Source organism: Anser anser, assembly GCF_964211835.1.
Source record: "Anser anser genome assembly, chromosome: 3".
NCBI lineage: Eukaryota > Metazoa > Chordata > Aves > Anseriformes > Anatidae > Anser > Anser anser.
Genome location: NC_139722.1, coordinates 99,357,358 through 99,373,693, shown reverse-complemented (window position 1 = coordinate 99,373,693; position 16,336 = coordinate 99,357,358). Strand labels below are relative to the sequence as shown.

General features: G+C 40.3%; 1 protein-coding gene across 4 annotated transcripts; it reads left to right on the top strand.

The window, feature by feature from the left end:
* The first annotated feature begins 6 nt into the window (after positions 1 to 6).
* Positions 7 to 16,217, top strand: BROX (BRO1 domain and CAAX motif containing). Of its 4 annotated transcripts, none has more exons than XM_083831985.1 (13): positions 7 to 191; positions 1,435 to 1,590; positions 2,372 to 2,478; positions 4,158 to 4,254; positions 5,600 to 5,695; positions 6,365 to 6,437; positions 6,788 to 6,893; positions 7,447 to 7,536; positions 8,213 to 8,298; positions 9,642 to 9,723; positions 10,910 to 11,060; positions 12,372 to 12,531; positions 13,016 to 16,217. In XM_083831985.1, exons 2-13 carry the CDS (start codon positions 1,490 to 1,492, stop codon positions 13,100 to 13,102), a joined length of 1,236 nt encoding a protein of 411 aa, XP_083688111.1. In that variant the 5' UTR covers positions 7 to 191; positions 1,435 to 1,489; the 3' UTR covers positions 13,103 to 16,217. The 4 variants fall into 4 exon arrangements, with proteins under 4 accessions (XP_083688111.1, XP_083688114.1, XP_083688113.1 ...); XM_083831988.1 differs by having other exon boundaries at positions 188 to 327; XM_083831987.1 differs by lacking the exon at positions 7 to 191 and adding an exon at positions 512 to 746.
* The last annotated feature ends 119 nt before the right edge of the window (positions 16,218 to 16,336 follow it).

The window sequence follows — 16,336 nt, the reverse complement described above, 5'->3', positions numbered from 1 at the left end:
CAGCGCCGCCCAGCGAGGGCGGCTGCGCCGGCCGCGCCCGCGACATCGCTACCGGGGCGGCAGCGCCCGCCCGCGGCTGGGGGAGCGCCGGCCCCGCCGTGCCGCACCGCCCCCGTCACCGTCACCGTGCCCGGGCGGGCACCGCGGCGCTCTGCTCCTCCCCGCCGCTCCCCGCCGCCGAAGGGCCCCAGGTGAGCAGCGCTGCGGCGGGCGGCCCCGCTCCGCCTGCTGCGGGAGCCAGCCCCGTGCCCCCCGCGGGCCGCCCCGCGCCCCCGGCCCGCCTGCGCCGGTGGCACCGAGGGGTCTCCGCCGGCAGGGAGGCCGCGGGTAAGCCCCGGCAGCGGGCCCCGGCTGCTGCGCCTCGGCCCCGGGGCACGGCAGGCCCGGGGAGCGGGGCCGGGGCCGTGCCCGCCCGGTGCGGGGGCTGGGGGCGGAGGGGGGGTCACCGGCGGATCCGCACCGCGCGGCTCGATGGCACCGGCGCTCCGCTGGCGCTGCCTGCGGCCGGGCGGAAGCGGCGGCGGGGCCGGTACCGGACGGGCCCGGCGCCGGGTCCCGCGGCGGCCTGCCCGCTGCCGGGGAAGGCGCCCGGCCCGGCCCCTGCCCGGCACACCGCGTCCCGGGGGAGATCCAGGCGGGTCTCGGGGCGGGCGGCGGCTGTGGGGCCGGGCGGGGTTCCTCAGGGCTTTGTCCGCTGGGGCCTGGGAAACCGCCGTGGGCCCGGGCATTCTTTGCGTGTCCTCGTGGTGAGGAGCCTTCTGTTGTTCTGTACAAACATTCCTTGGTTTAGCTTGGGCTTGTTACGTGTCGTCCTCTCGCCGTGCATCGCTGCTGAAAGCTTCTAAAAACCCATCGTCAGAACGCCTGTCTTAGATACGTTCCCTGAAACTGAAGGAAAAGAAAAAAGATAGGCCCTTTTAGCTGTACCCTACCACATCTCCAGCTCTGTTGCAAGTATGTCCAGGGTTTCAGTAAGGGTTATTACGTAATTACCTTCATCGATATCAATAGTGTCTCAATAAAAGCTAGTAATACATCGATCAGGCACAATATAATGATCGTAAGGAACTGAGATATGCCTGTAAATGACGTAGGAAATATTCAGCCTTACCCAAGAGAGAACAATTTTTTTAGTTCTTTAAGTAAGAAGGTATGCAGCAACACAGAACAAAGAAGGTATAGCTTTTTGCCCTACCTAAAATAGTTGCTTCATAAAAAAATATGTATTTTAACAGAATGAAATTCTAAAACTAAGCACGTGAACAATGAGGACAAGGCCCATGAAAGCTTAGTGTTTCAAGTGGAAAACGTTCTTTAGTGTAATTATATATTAAACTGCTCAAATTAATTTATTTCCTAGTTGTTTACATTTGGAATGTATTTTATTTTATTTTTGTGAACTGAGGAGCACCCCACTTGTCTCTGTTTCTACAGGCACTCGCTTCTTTCCACACTTCAGATTTGATGTAAACAACACTACAGAAAGAAAATGACTCACTGGTTTCATCGCAACCCTTTGAAGGCTACAGCTCCTGTCCCGTTCAATTTTTACGGGGTAGCCACCACTCCAGCCGCAGCAAAGATTTGCAAGTAAGTGTGCCTGTGATTAACTTCAGTCTGTCTCTGACAGTTTGGAGGACATCTTGAAAAATAATGGTTACTCTTCAGTTCTTGTTCTGAAGATAACTAGGAATGTGTGGGCTGGGAGACAATGAAGCACTGATAACGCTGAACATTTAGTTACAAAGAACGAATTATCCAGTTTTCAAGTTTCTTAGTATACAGCAAGACCTATTATAATAATTCAGAGGCAAAAGACTAAACATTTCATTGTCTTTCTGATGACTATGCATTCTTCTGCAAAAGATTGATTAAAGTAATTTCCATAAGTAAGACATGAATGTTCGATTGTAGCAAGGAATATGATGAAAAGAGATCTCAGTTTTCGTAGATCTATCCTTATCTCTTCATATGCTTATCCTATTCTAATGTTGAAGAATGCTTCTTGTTACTTCTTTCCTTCTCTTGCGCCCAACCTCTTGGAGATAAAGGAATATTTATTAATCTATTGTTCTATCACAAACTAAAACAGTAAGTACTGGTTACCCATTGCTATCGGTCCGCAATGGATTACACTTTAAACTAAAAAAGTCAACCTTACATATCCAGAGATGAAAGGAAGATTCTTCTGTATTGATTGGCATCTTTCTTTTAAAGCAGTTTTCCTTGTGTTAAGGTAGCTAATTTGAATGCTTAGCTTCCTTAGCCAAAAGAGTGGTGGTAGACATGGGTGGGTTTAACAGTGTGTTTTCAGGTTAAACTTCTTGGTTTTCTTCTTTTTTTCTTTTCTCTTTTTCTGCTCCCCATACAGTGATTTGAGACTATCTCGAACACGGCTATTGGAGCTATTTACAGACTTGAGTTGCAATCCAGAAATGATGAAGAATGCAACTGACTTGTACTTCTCACTCTTACAAGGTAAGAACTGCTAATAAAACAAGAAATACATAGTTTGTGTTTTAATGACACTTCTCTCAGATTGTCCGTTGAGCTAATCTTAATGTAAGAAGCTCTGCAATTCTCAGGAAGCCAAGTATCTTCATGGTTTTTGTGCTTGATACCAGTCATGGGCACTTGTGAGGCCCTTTCTGCAAGTTTCAGTGTCCTTTGTGGCCTGACAGCAGAAAGTGTAGGCAGTCCTGTCCTCTTGCTTTTAACCTCGTTCTGCTTACTGGAGGAGAAGATGTTTGTCTCTTACCATTGGGGTGAATTGCTCAGGTGTAAATTGAATCTTGTTACTTAGTTGTTAGGAGTCCCTCTTCGGTGTAAGCTCCTGGTTTGTCTAATACTAGATAATAGAACTTACTGCAAGTTTACGCTTCTGCTGCTATTTATCTTGGGTATATATAGTTTCTCATTAGCACAGCGTCCATATTTTCAGCAGGTGGTCACCTGTGATGGAGCATTCCCTTGAAATCTTCCTCCTGCCAATATTTTTATAACTCTCTCTGTAGCAGTCAGGTGCTCAGACAAGTTACTCGGGATCAGGTTTACAGGAATCAGGTGACTGATGAAAAATGTGTTACCCTTCAGTCTGGAAAGTAAAGCAGCTCAAGTTGATGTAGTTCTCTCAGTCTTTGCAGGGGTGTAAGCTAGTTAAACATTTTAGAAAAATTAAGATAACAGTCAAAGTTACTGCAGATAAGAGTTGGAGAGTTTCTTCAGGAAAACACTGTGTTTGGTCACTAAAATCTCTCGCACATGAAAGAAACAAGTATTTTCTGACTTTATAAATGTGTCAGAAATTAGAATTGTAGCCCAAATCAATGGTGTTGCAAGTCTCGAGCTCTTGAAGTCTGTAAGACCTGACTAGGCCCAAACCAATCTTTTTCCTCCCTGAAAAAATCTTTCTTAGGCTTGCATACGCTAGCATTTGAACATTCCATAGCATGAGCTCCATCCTAGTGACTGCTGCTTTCTGGGCTGCTGGACATGAAGAAGCAACTTCCTGCAGCCCCAATGACTAGCTGAGTCCATGCTTATAAGCCTTTTTTCCTCTTCCTGTTGACCAGGCAGCTTTCCCTGGAATTTCCCTATCATCATTACAGTAGCAGCGACAGGCACTCATTGTGAGCAGCCACAGCCATCCTGCACCCAACTCTGTCAAACTCCCAGCTAGTCACCATATGGGACAGGGAGACATCTGCAAGGTTTTCCTTAAGCAATCAAGACTTAAAATCATAGAATGGCTTGGGTTGGAAGGGGCCTGCCATAGGCAGGGTTGACTTGCAGGGTTGAAGGCTTGCAACTTGTTCTAGTGAAAAATGCCCCTGTGCATGGCGGGGGGTTGGACTAGATGATCTGTAAGGATCCCTTCCAGCCCAAATCACTGTATGATTCTGTGGAATGGTAGCCTGCTGGGCAAGGTGTTTTTGTTTTTGTTTTGTTTTTTTAGCATGGCCAGTTTGTCTTTCTGCAAGTCTTACTCTCAAGATACTGAGGAGTAAAAGTCCCAGCAAGTAACGTGGATTTTTGAGTGGTACAACAAGAAACATTTCTTTATCTGTATTCTCACTCATCCCCATTTCTTTGTTACTAGTTTCTGTTTCTTTCTTTGATGTTGCCTGGCAGTACTTTTTTTTTTCCTTGTTCTGTAGGTTTTATCCTTTCACTGGATGGCTCTTCCCAAGAATGCAAGTTGCGATATATTCAGAACTTTAAGTGGACAGACACATTACAAGGGCATGTTCCCAGGTATGTATGCTTTTATGATTATAGGGTATGCAGCTGTTTTCTTTTGTGCTGTCATCTGTGCATATATGTAATAGAACATGTGAAGGAAAACTTGAAAATGTAACGAATGCTACAAAATATACAGCAGATGTTGCACATGGAGTATTTTTCAAAAACTTGTTGCATTGTGTTTTTGATAGTTGCCATACTGTATTAGGTGTACGTACTGAAGCATGTGCCGCATTTATATAAAAAGACATGGTAATGCATGTTAATGGTAGGAGGACTCATTGTTTTTAAGTTGATCTACAAGCTAGATCTACAGTTGGCTAGAACAGTGCAAAAAAGAACCTTGAGAATATTTGTGAATTGAATATGAAAGCATAGATTACTACATTTTAAAACTTTGTCATTTGGCAATACTACCTTGTGACTTTTTTTTGAAGTCCAGATGTTTCTCAAGGTCTGATTTTGTTGATTTCCTCTGAAACTCCTGGTACATACACTCCTAGTACAAACAAACAAAGCTCCTGCTTTATGTAGGAGTGTAGCTCTGGAGAGAACCTGCTGGTTTATTCGATTATCTCTTTATATCGTAGGTAACTGTGTTGTATAACCATGCTTACACGTTTATCACACTTAATCTAGAAGGAGTGCTCAACTTCCTCAAACCTTTTATTCCCCTTAGAAGACGATCTGATGATTAGGGCTCTCTTCTAATTTTGTCACGGGTGTGAACATTTGTGCTGGTGCCAGCAGTATTCTCCTCACTCTCACACCATTCTTTTTAAAGATAATTAGCTCCTAGGCTATACTGAACTTGTGCTTATGAGTTGCAGTCTTTTCAAAAGCCATGTTTTTAGCTTCGGAAACTTCCTGCTATTTGCCCATGCCATTTGACTGCAGTTATATAAATACTTGCAATAGCATTCATTTGAGGGAGATGTAATAGACTCTGACTTACTAACTTAACAGCTACACTTTTTAAAGCAGACGTTCCAGAGCAAGGCTTTCCACAAAATGTGCAATTTAAAAAAAAAAATGGAAAAATGTCAGCCACACCCAAAGCTAAACAAATCTCAAGTTACTGTTTTAAAATAAAAGTTCCCAAATGGGAAGGGTAGGCATTTGAATGCGAGAAATTAAAATTATGAACTCTTAAAGGGAATAAGTAAAAACAGAAATCTTTTAGTCAGTTCCGCAAGTAAGTATGTTTGACCTGGGAATTGTTGACTTGTACAGGAAAAGTGCTTTATGAAGAGAAATGCCTGCTTATGTTGCCGAACTGTCAGCAGAGAGTTTGTCAGAACAAAACTGAAAATACTAAATTGTTTAGGGTGGTGTTTTTTTGTTTGTTTTTCTTTAGCGCCCAGCAGGATGCAGTATTTGAACTGGTTTCCATGGGTTTTAATGTAGCTCTGTGGTACACAAAATATGCATCAAGACTTGCTGGAAAAGAAGAGTAAGTGTTTTTCTTTTCTTAGTAATTCTATTGCAGCAATATTCCACCAAAAATCATAGGTTCTGAATTCTGACTGCTATAGTTCATGTCCAGCTGAGACATTAGATGTTCAAGGGAGCAGTTGGCCTTCGTTTATGTTTTTAATGTGCAAGTGCACTTCGGTCCCCTCTTCTGCTTGTGAATGAAGAGTGCTGATACCATCTGGGTATGGTATAGAGAAAGTGTCAGTTGTGAATAAAGCCTTGCTGTTTCCTGCTCTAGAATTCTAAGTACAAAGTTCAGATTCTTAAAATCACAACTCTGCTGACGCTTAGCCCTGCAGATTTCTAAAGCTTTGACTTTTAGCATCGAGGGTCCTTTTTACTTAAAAGTCATTACAAGGTCTTGTGTTTCTTTTTTCAGGTGAGTTCTATTTGATTATTAAATGATTGAACACTACAGTAAAGTTTTTACTATGAAGGTAGCACAGCACTGGGACAGATTATGTAGAGAGAGAGTGGTATCTCCATTCTTGGAGGATTTCAAGATTCAGCTAGACAGAGCCATAACTGACCTGATCAACTGTAGGCCTTGGTCCTGCTCCAAAGCTGGATGTTTCAGTAAATGACACTTAGAGGTCCTTTCCAACTAAAATTTCTGTGATTCACTCCATATTCTGTCCTTCCTTAGTATAACAGAAGATGAAGCGAAAGATGTACACAGAAGCCTGAAGATAGCAGCTGGGATCTTTAAGCATTTGAAGGTAGAAAAACTGTCTTTGCTGTCTGTTCTTTGTCTCTGAGTACTTGACTTTTTCTCTTAGAAAAGCCTTTCCTTTTCTGATGAGATTACAGAATAAACCAATACTTTAGACTACCTGAGTGATACAGGGAAGAGAAGTGTATTAATATATGTTGTTATCAGGTGATCCCTTTTTCTCATTGGCAGTGGAAGAGTAATCAGTCTGTCTACCCACTAGTTACCTGCAACAGTGTGGCCAGCTGTCTTGGGACCTTCACGGAGTGTTCCATCCATTTAGGAATAAGGGACGTGTTTTGCATTGGCAACAGCGGTATTAAACCTAAACTGACTTTAGACTTGCTTTGTACTTAGGAAAGTCATATTCCAAAATTGATTACACCTGTAGAAAAAGGAAGAGATTTGGAAGCTCGACTTATAGACTCTTACATCATACAGTGCCAAGCAGAAGCTCAAGAAGGTACCTTCAAATACCCGTTTGTTGGGGTTGGGAAATGGTAGTCTTTGTCTATGACTTCCGTGAAGTCTGCTTTGCAGCAATACCAGCTTTTTCTTCTGAAGTACTGTGGCTTAGTGGAGGTGGTTGCTTTTAATGAAACCTAAGTTACAATTTCAGGAGAAAAATGCCCCAAATCAGTCTGATATTATAAATTTAAGTACATTGGAGAAATACGTGTCCTCTTCTTTACTTTCATGCAGTAAATATCAATGTATTCCATACTTAATTCACACTTGCCTAACATAAATTCCCAGTTCCTTTCCTTTAAAATATTTCCAGTGTCTGTTTACTGTTTAGTCTTCAGACTAACAGTCCTTCAGCTTTCCTATTAATTTGAAATTATTCTATTCAAGAAACAGTCTGTCTTCATTCTGCAGTTTGCTTAACTTGTGAGAACGTATTTGTTTTCTGCTAATGTAAAGGTTTTTAAATGTCTCTGCTAATTTAGTGTGAAGTTTTCAATTAAGCTTTAGTACTGTGGTGTGGAATGTTTGTTTATTTATTTTTTTTTCAGTGACAATTGCTCGAGCTATTGAACTGAAACACAATCCAGGTCTAATAGCTGCTCTTGCTTATGAAACAGCTAACTTTTACCAAAAAGCTGGTAAGCGTCTTGGTTTTTATCCTTAGTGACCTGGTTATTACCAGCAGACATACTTCAATTGCTTGTCAGTTGCAATATTAACGCTGCTTCTCAGTGGGTAGTTAGTGGTAGGAAATGCCAGTGAGAGAAGACAAGACAGTAATGAGCAACGGCAACAAACATATGGTTGGTGTAAGTGGAGTGTGTTTGGCTGTCTTTGGGCAGCAGAGTGTGATGCAGACAAGTAAGCTGTGTAGCAGTTTAATTCTCTACGTCCTCACAGATGAGCAAGCTGATCTGTAGCTTTGCAAAGGCAAGTGGGAGAAGTGCAAAAGTACATGAATAAATATGAGAGAGAGAATATTGTAACATACATAGTATTTTTATAAGTCGCTGCTTGAAATTAAGCTAGGATCCAACTTTGAAATACTGCCTAAAAATACTTGGGAAAATTAGCCTTCCAAACATAGTGGTCAGCTGTTTTGAGGATTCTAGGAACAACTGCACGACAGCTCAATAAACTGCATGTTTTTGGTTTTCTCATAGTTTCTTTACCCATTTGCAGGAGTAATTTATGTCATTTTGTAGCTACTTCGTAGTTAAGATCCAATGTTAAGTTTAAGAATTCTAGTCTTTGAGTGTGTGTGGATTTTCTTTTTCAAAATGTCTTAAAGAATAACATTACACATATTCACAGATCAAACATTGTCCAGTTTGGATCCAGCCTATGCAGGTAAATGGAGGAAGTACTTAAACTTGAAGACCTGTTTCTATATGGCCTACGTAAGTACTTGATTAACATCAGTCACAATTTTTAATGTTATTTAAGGTCTGCATAGGGAATGGGGGTTATGTATTGCCTTGACTTTCTTTCCATGCTATGAAGAGACACTGCAGTATCAGGGGCATTTGAGGTGTTTTTGTTGAGCCAGGTGAAATTTCTGCAGTGTGGAATTTACTGTGATCACCTATCTTTAAGTGAAGCCAATCAGGCTGAGCATAATACTTGTTTTCCATTATCTTTATCAAAGTCTGATTCTACGCATAATTCAGAGCTGCTCATCTTTTTTTTATGAAAGCCTTGAGTGAAGCTGCATCAAATGTTAAGTGCAATTCCAAGTCCTGTCCCTTTTATCGTGACTGATCCCTGGTGCAGTGGCACTTGGGATTATCAGCTGCTCCGTTTGCTGATTGCTGGGTAGTTCTTGTATCCTGTCATAGTATGTGATGTGGCTATTTCATAGCGGGAAAAAAAAAAGGGGGGCCCAAACTACACAGTTAAAACAGTTGTCTTTCTCTTACTTTAAACCTGTAATTAAAAGCTTCTGGTCTTATTAGCAAGCTTCAGAGTAAGAGATGGTCAGAGCTGTAGTAGTTGATTGTCTTTTACTTTTGAATTTCTGTAATATGGGCAATGACAGATTAATGCTTGATGTACTGTGGGATAGGATATTAAAGCAAGATATGCAAGGTATACGTTAGTTCACGACACTGTTCCTTAACTTACAGTATTTAGTAGCTAAGTATTTAAACTCAATGTCTCCTGATAATAGCAAAAAGGCCTCAGTTCTCACTGGAATACAGTATTGTCTTCGAGCATAAGTGTGCAGGAATGGGGCTTTTTGGGGTGGAAAAGTTGATAGACTACAGCAAGATATCTCAGGCAGTAGAAGTGGTCTCTCTTCTGGATTCTCTAATGTTTGTTGCAGGCTCAATTTTTGTGTGTTAAGGTGGTTTAGTTTTTAGTCTTTGCTTTGTAAACTTGACGGATGTTCATCGTCATTCTGTGATAGGGTTTAACACTGCACACTGAGACAGCGAGACAGAGATTTGAACTAGACTACTTACTGATGTTTTTGGTGCGAAAGCCTTCATGAAGCTCAAAGTTACTCTTGGCTAGACTTGAGGCAGATTGCTTTAGACCCAGCTCGAGTGTTCGTGTTGAACTGCGTTGTTCAGAGTAAATGTACTGTGTCAGTGCGTGCTGCTTTGACTTGCATTCCCGAATTGTCAGCTGTCTGCAGGGAATGGCAGCTTCAAAGACAACTGATGTAAGGAAGAGCAAAAGTGAGTTGACGTGGGAAGTACCCACTGATACTGGTAATGATTTTGTCCTCTCTCATTAGGCGTACTGTTACCATGGTCAAACTTTACTGGCCAGTGATAAATGTGGGGAAGCAATTAGATCTCTCCAAGAATCAGAGAAATGTAAGTGTGATTGAGACGGGATTATGTATCTGATGATGACAAACCTGTTTTATTTTGCTGTGTTGTGTTTATTTGTCTCTCACAAACGGAAGATTTTCTCTCTTGCCTGGTAAAAATCCAGCACGCTTTTAAACAGACAGAATACTTCTTTTTTTTTTGGGGGGGGGGGGGGGGAGGGGACGAGGGATCTGTCATCCCAAAGGCTGTCTTTCATAAGGGGGCTGCAGAAAATTTCTTCTTCATTTCTCAGCCTGTTAAAGGCTGGCTCTGAACTGCCTACAATACAGTATAAAAATGAATTGATTGGTCAGCATGTTTTCTGCTCTGCGTGTTAAGTTACTGCAATGTTTTCTGCTTTGGAGATGGCTTTGTCTTAGATTAAATAGTAAATCTAGACTATCTCATTTTTCAAAGTTGTTGTGTTTTGGTTTTGTTCATTTTTTAAACAGGTTTCAGTGGTTTATTTCCTTTCTATTCATTTGAAAGGTAGATTAGTGGAGCTACATACAGGTTTGCAGTAGTTCAAGGACTTCTGAACAGCATTCTCCTTCAAAACTATTGCTCATGTGGAAATATGTTGTTCCTACTGTATCGTGTAAAGACAGGCAGCTTTTTCTGTTTTACCCCAGTGGCCCGCACTGCGTAACTTTACCACAATGTGTAAAAATGCTCAAATCATCTTATTTGAAACTTATAATTTTAAAAATGTATAAAAAGAATTGAGTAAGAACAAACTAAATTGGATTACTTGCAGTAAAACAAATATTGTGTTTTTTACTGTGCCTGCTGTTCGAAGAAGAGTGCTTGTTTTCCCGCTCCATATTAAGTACTGTTTATTTTTGTACGGCAGCTCTGCATGGATATCTTCATACCCATTCTTGTTCCCTATTGTGTTGCACAGTTTTCAGGCTTACTGTTGCATTTTGCCCCAAAAGTAAGAATGCTCCCGTGATTCTCTCTACTCAGAAAGCTATCTTTTTTTTTTTTCTTCCTATTCGTAGTCTACTTTTCGGATGCAGAAAATCTTGGCTGGAAGTGCTGCTGCCTTTTAGCTAGTTTATTTTTGTTTCTAAGAAGTAAGAAGCCTGAACGGATTCTGATGTCTCTTATAGCTCAAGCTGTAGATCAGGACTGTCATTTAACAAACTCATGTAACAGATTTTTATTACGTTCCTTTCTTGCAAAGTTTTTGCCAAGGCTGAAGCATTGTGCAAAGAATATGGAGAAACCAAAGGGCCTGGGACTACTGCCAAACCTTCTGGACATCTCTTCTTTAGGAAACTAGGAACTTTGATCAAGAACACACTAGAAAAATGCCAGAGAGAGAATGGTTTCATGTAAGTAATTTGGGGTTGGTGCAGTACTCTATGTGGACTGTTAATACCTCATTTGCTTTTATTTCAGGATGGGGTGGTAAATTATTCTTCAGTTCTTGTATTTCTTTAGGGTGTGAGATGTAACTTGGAACTGTAAATTGCTTTGTTTTTTTTCTTATCAGATTTGCTGTGGGGTCTGTGCTATCACCCTCTCTTCTATGCCAGTTCAGCTATGTAGGTTGAAGTGATGTGCTGGAGAGCTTAAGCTGTTTCCTTCCTTCGTTCCTCAGCTACTTTCTCTTCTACACAAGAGAAAGTCCTGCAGAGGCTGCTGGGTTGCATTAATGACCTTTTCCCTGCTGCTGGGATGTAGTAGACAAAAGAGGATGGAGGGGAAATGGAGAAGACTGATAGCTGATTCTGCTTTGCTACCAGAGAAGTCGTGCCTTTCATGAATAACATGCTTAGGGTGCTAAGAGCTTTACCAATCTAGGTATAACTAACGTTAAGAGTAGGGATTTCTGTTATTGTCCCCTTCCAAAAAAAAGAGTTTCAAAACGGTTTAAAATAGCAAGATTAGTTTGACTTTAGAACTCTTTTGCTGATTCCCTTCTCTCTTCCCCTCATGACTTAGTATTCCATAATAGGTTTATTTCCCATTTTTATAATATTTGAAGACGTGTCTTCACTGAGAATTGACTAAACACAAAGGATTGTCAAGTATGTCAAGCTGAACGGCAAATAGGAAAAGAAAGCAGGTAACCAGTGACTGTTTAGGGAGATGTGCCTGCCACAGGGCTCTGACACAGCACAGGAAGCAAGTTAGTGCATATCAGTAATTGTCAGCTTCCAACCATTGTTGGTTTGCCAAGGATAGGTTTATATCCTCATTCAGGCTGTGTGTTGGAGCAAGTCTTTGTGGGTGTTGCAGTGTCATCACTATTACGCAGTGTGGCACATTAAGATTGATCTTGCAGTAGCAAAGCAAAGAGCTGTCCGTATCCTTTACTTTGGGGCATATTTTGAGGTTGGTTGGTTTGTTTGTTTTTCTAAATGTCTTTCTAGACAAAAGGTGGTCTTCTGGTTGATGCCTTGGGAATACTGGTTACCAAGTAGGAAAGAACCCACCTAACTGGGTATGAACAATACCAAGAAGGAATTGCTTTTGTTTTAAATCTTGCTGAGAGAATGCATTCTGGACCTTAATGAAATGGAATGAGAGCAGCAATGATAGCCACTGTAAAAGCCCAGATTGTTTTTCTTTAGAATTGCAAACGAGACTTGCAGAGAGAGTTCATTGTGTTTTCAATATGCTGCTGTATTCTATTACAGCTATTTTCAGAAGGTGCCAGCAGAGGCTCCCCAGCTGGAACTAAAAGCAAACTATGGCCTAGTAGAGCCTGTTCCTTTTGAATTTCCTGCACCGAATGCACACTGGACTCCTGAAACACTTAATGCATTTGATCTCACCAAGAGGCCAAAGGATGACACTGTAAGATAACCTTATACATTTTTCTTTCCCATTAGCTTTATTCTGTCTATAATAAATAGGTATTTTGTTCTTTTGTAATGCTTCCCACCTCAATGCAGGGCATAAACACAAGGCTACCACCTGAGCTCACATTTCTCCTGTGCAAGGAGGCAAGTCAGTTAATCTCTGCCACACTGTTGGCATCTAGAAATTAGGAGTAATTCTTTTCCAAGTCTTGAATAGGAGGAAATTCTCTGATGTGTATAAGATGCTGAGATGTTACAGGAGTGAATGCTATAGAAAGATCCTTTTAAGAAAATTATTCATTTACGAATGCTGAAACAGTCAACACTGAGCTTTTTTCCTTCCTCTTTGGTCAAAGGCTACAGCTTTGAAAAGAGAAAGGACTGTTAGTTTACGATATGTAAAGTTAGCCATGCATAAATGCTGTGCAGACATAGTGGTTTGTACTTGTGGTATTTATTTATTTTTTTCTTGTTCACAGGCTAAACCAAAACCAGATGAAGAAGTAAAGCCTCTGAAGGAACCAGATATAAAGCCTCAAAAAGATAGTGGATGCCAGATTTCTTAAGTGTCATAAGTGCTTTGAATTCACTTTAAAACTGTATTAATTGGACTCTGGGGCTTTTAGTTCCAATCTCCCTTTTTCTGGTTCTTCTTTGTTAATTTAGAAGACTAATTTAGTTTACTTTTGTTAGTGTACATCTATCTTGCTTGAGCATGTGATGGATTTCTAGGAGTTTATATCTGACTTATTTTTGGGTTTAGTGGGATATCATAGAATGAATGGTCTTAAATGTTCATATTGTGCCTCTAGAGAGTTTCTCTTTGTGGGTTTAGTTTCTGCCCACAAATAGCAACGGAAGTATCATGATTGTAATTTTTAAAGATTTCCCATTAAAATATATGCTTATGATGTCACGTTCTGCAAACCAAAGTTTGCAGGAAGAGTTATATTTATTCACATTTGTCATACAGGCTTAGCATCCGGTCGTGTTCTGATTCACTTAAATGTAGTAAGTGAAGAAAATCTGGGTTTGGTATTTAACGATTCTATGGTATTTAACAGCACTTTCACAGAACTTGGAAAATCTTAAGTTCTGCATAAATGGAACACAATTTATATTCTTCTGAAACTCTTAGCCTCCATTCTTTCCTTTCTAGATTAAGGTTCCTGTATTAGCATTTGTATTGAGTGAAATACTTTATCTTGTATGTCGTTAAGTTAAAATCCCTTAGTATTAAATTGTATATGAAAGTGATGAAGCAGGTAATATGGAAGTGCTTGAAAGTTTGAGTTTTAGCATAGTTTTTGCCAAAATGGAATGTGGAGCTATTTTGCCAATACAGATTTTTAGTTCTCTTAAACGTATTGCAGCTGTAGTAATTTGCTTAGCCTGCCCCCTTTAAGGATCAAGCTAAAGTTAACTCATTTCATAATCATGATTTCTTAGTTGCTCATTGTTCTTCAGAATTGTGTATTTATGTCAATACTTACATCTCAACTTAATTGATTTTCTTTCTACACAACTAGATTCCATCTTTCCTTCTCCCCCCACTTTCCCTTCCATCTGCTACGTCCAAAGGCACAGGCTTACCTTTGTTTGCTAGTGCACATGTAGATGCTGGGACTTGTTTCCAGTAAGGCTTTTGGCTGTGGGTGTATTCCAGTATATAAATATCTTAAATTAAGCAGATCATGACTAAATCATTCCCAAAAAATCTTCTTAGGAAAGGTTCTTATATGGACTTGTAATTCTTAATTCTTTGGATGTTTTCGTGAACCAAGCGGTTTGGTTGAATCAAGTTCACTGTAAATAGTTCAGGGCATAACCAAGTGGATTGTGTCAGATTGCGGTATTACTTAAGCCTAGCTGTGTAACCTCTTATGCCATAGCTGTTTCGGTAAATATGATGTAGTAGTTTAAAAATAGGCTAATGGAACAAACTAATTCACTTAACATGTGTTGCTTTTCAAGACAAACTTTGTTTACGCGTAGTTAAAATCCTGTGGCAAACACTGGATTGTTTTGCCCAAGAAACTGGAGACTGTTTTGTGTGCAAAGCATAGAGTGCTGTCAGTCAACGAACAGTTCTCTCTTTGGTTTTGTTGGGTAGTGGCAAGAATTACTGTAAATATTATTTAGATTGCCTTTCCAATATGCTCAAGAATATAGATGAATTGACTGGGAGTTTTGGTTAATCTGGAGGCCTAACAACCATGTTCCTTCCATTATGATTTCTTTTTGTAATTCTTAAGAATGACGTATTTTGAACGGTGACTTTTTAATATTCTTTTGCTGCAAGAGCCTGTTTTTTCTGGCACTGATTTAGAGGCTCTCATGGCTGAATCTGCAAATGTTGTTGGTGTAAATAGTCTTTAAAAACTTGTGCTCAGTCTGAATACTGAGCACTAGGCCCTCTATTTTGTGCTTTTAAAATGTACTGATAGTCTTTAATCTTCTATAAAGTAAACTATTAAGTTCTTTGTAAGATTTGTATTTAAATACTTTTAATACGCTTCTTCCATGTTTCATGTTTCTGGGTTTACAGTAGTTAATCTCCACCCAGCACGTGACACTCCTGGAACTGAAGGACTAAATTTGGCCCTTGGATGCTGATGCCTGCCTCCCACTGGATTTGGTAGAGGAGTTTTGCCTGTCAGCCTAAGGATAATATTTGGTCACTTGACTATTTAGCATGAATATGTGGCGTGCCTGTAATGATGGTACTGGTTCATAGTATAAGCAAGAAAACATACCCGTATCTGTGTAGAATGCAGCCAACTTAGCACTTGAGAATTTCCAGTCTTGCAATTTTCATACGATATGATTGTAAATATTTCTTTCTGTCCTTTTAATTTGGTTGCACTGATTTCATTATTGTGCTATTGGTAAGATTTTTATGGGAAACATTACTAAAATGTATTTTTAATTGCCTATGAATAAAATAAACTCATGAAGCATTTCTCTTCAGGAAACGTGAAAAGAGCCAGTAATTTGTCTGTTTTCCATGTGAGTTCAGAGAAGTTAAATTTCTCAGTATTGGCTGAGGGATGACGTGTTTTACTCTGTACCTGCACCTAGTATCTAACTAGTATCTAAATTGAAGTTCCAGCATTAACATAAATCCTGTTCATGCCTATTATTTATTCCTGAAACAAACAAACGCAAGAAATTGTCTTTTAAAGGTCATTGCCAAATTATTACTGCAATAGGATCTGGTGGGTTTTATTGTTGTTTTTAAGTATAGCCCAGTTGAGTGAGGAATAAAATGCAGTATCAATTGTCTGGCACAGAAATGGCCCTGTAGTGGGTATCTGTCTCCAGATTTTGAGTGTGCAGCACGTTGGCCTTTCCACATTGACGTTTGGATTTGTTCAGATCGTTTTCTGCTGGCGATGCTCTCAAATCAATCAAGTGTCACATGGCAGCTGAGGGCCCCTTGATCAGCTTTTCACGTATCAAGTCCTACCTTCGTTGGTGTCTTCGTGGATTGCAGCCTATCTGAAGCAAGCCTGTACTCTGATTAATTAAACTTCAATGGAATCAGATACGATGAGGTTGACCAAGCAGCTCTGTTTTATGAAGACAGTCACCATGCGATCTTAACCTTCATAGTTTGAGAATTTGTATATAACCACAAGTTTCAGAATATCATTTAAGATAAACAATCTGAATGTGTCAGCTGTTGCTTCATCATTTAAAATATTAAGTATAATAGCAAGAAACCGCATCTATCATGAATGTTACTTTTTCCGGTTTAATACAAATGTAATAATTACAGAGAATGCTTTATCCCTGTT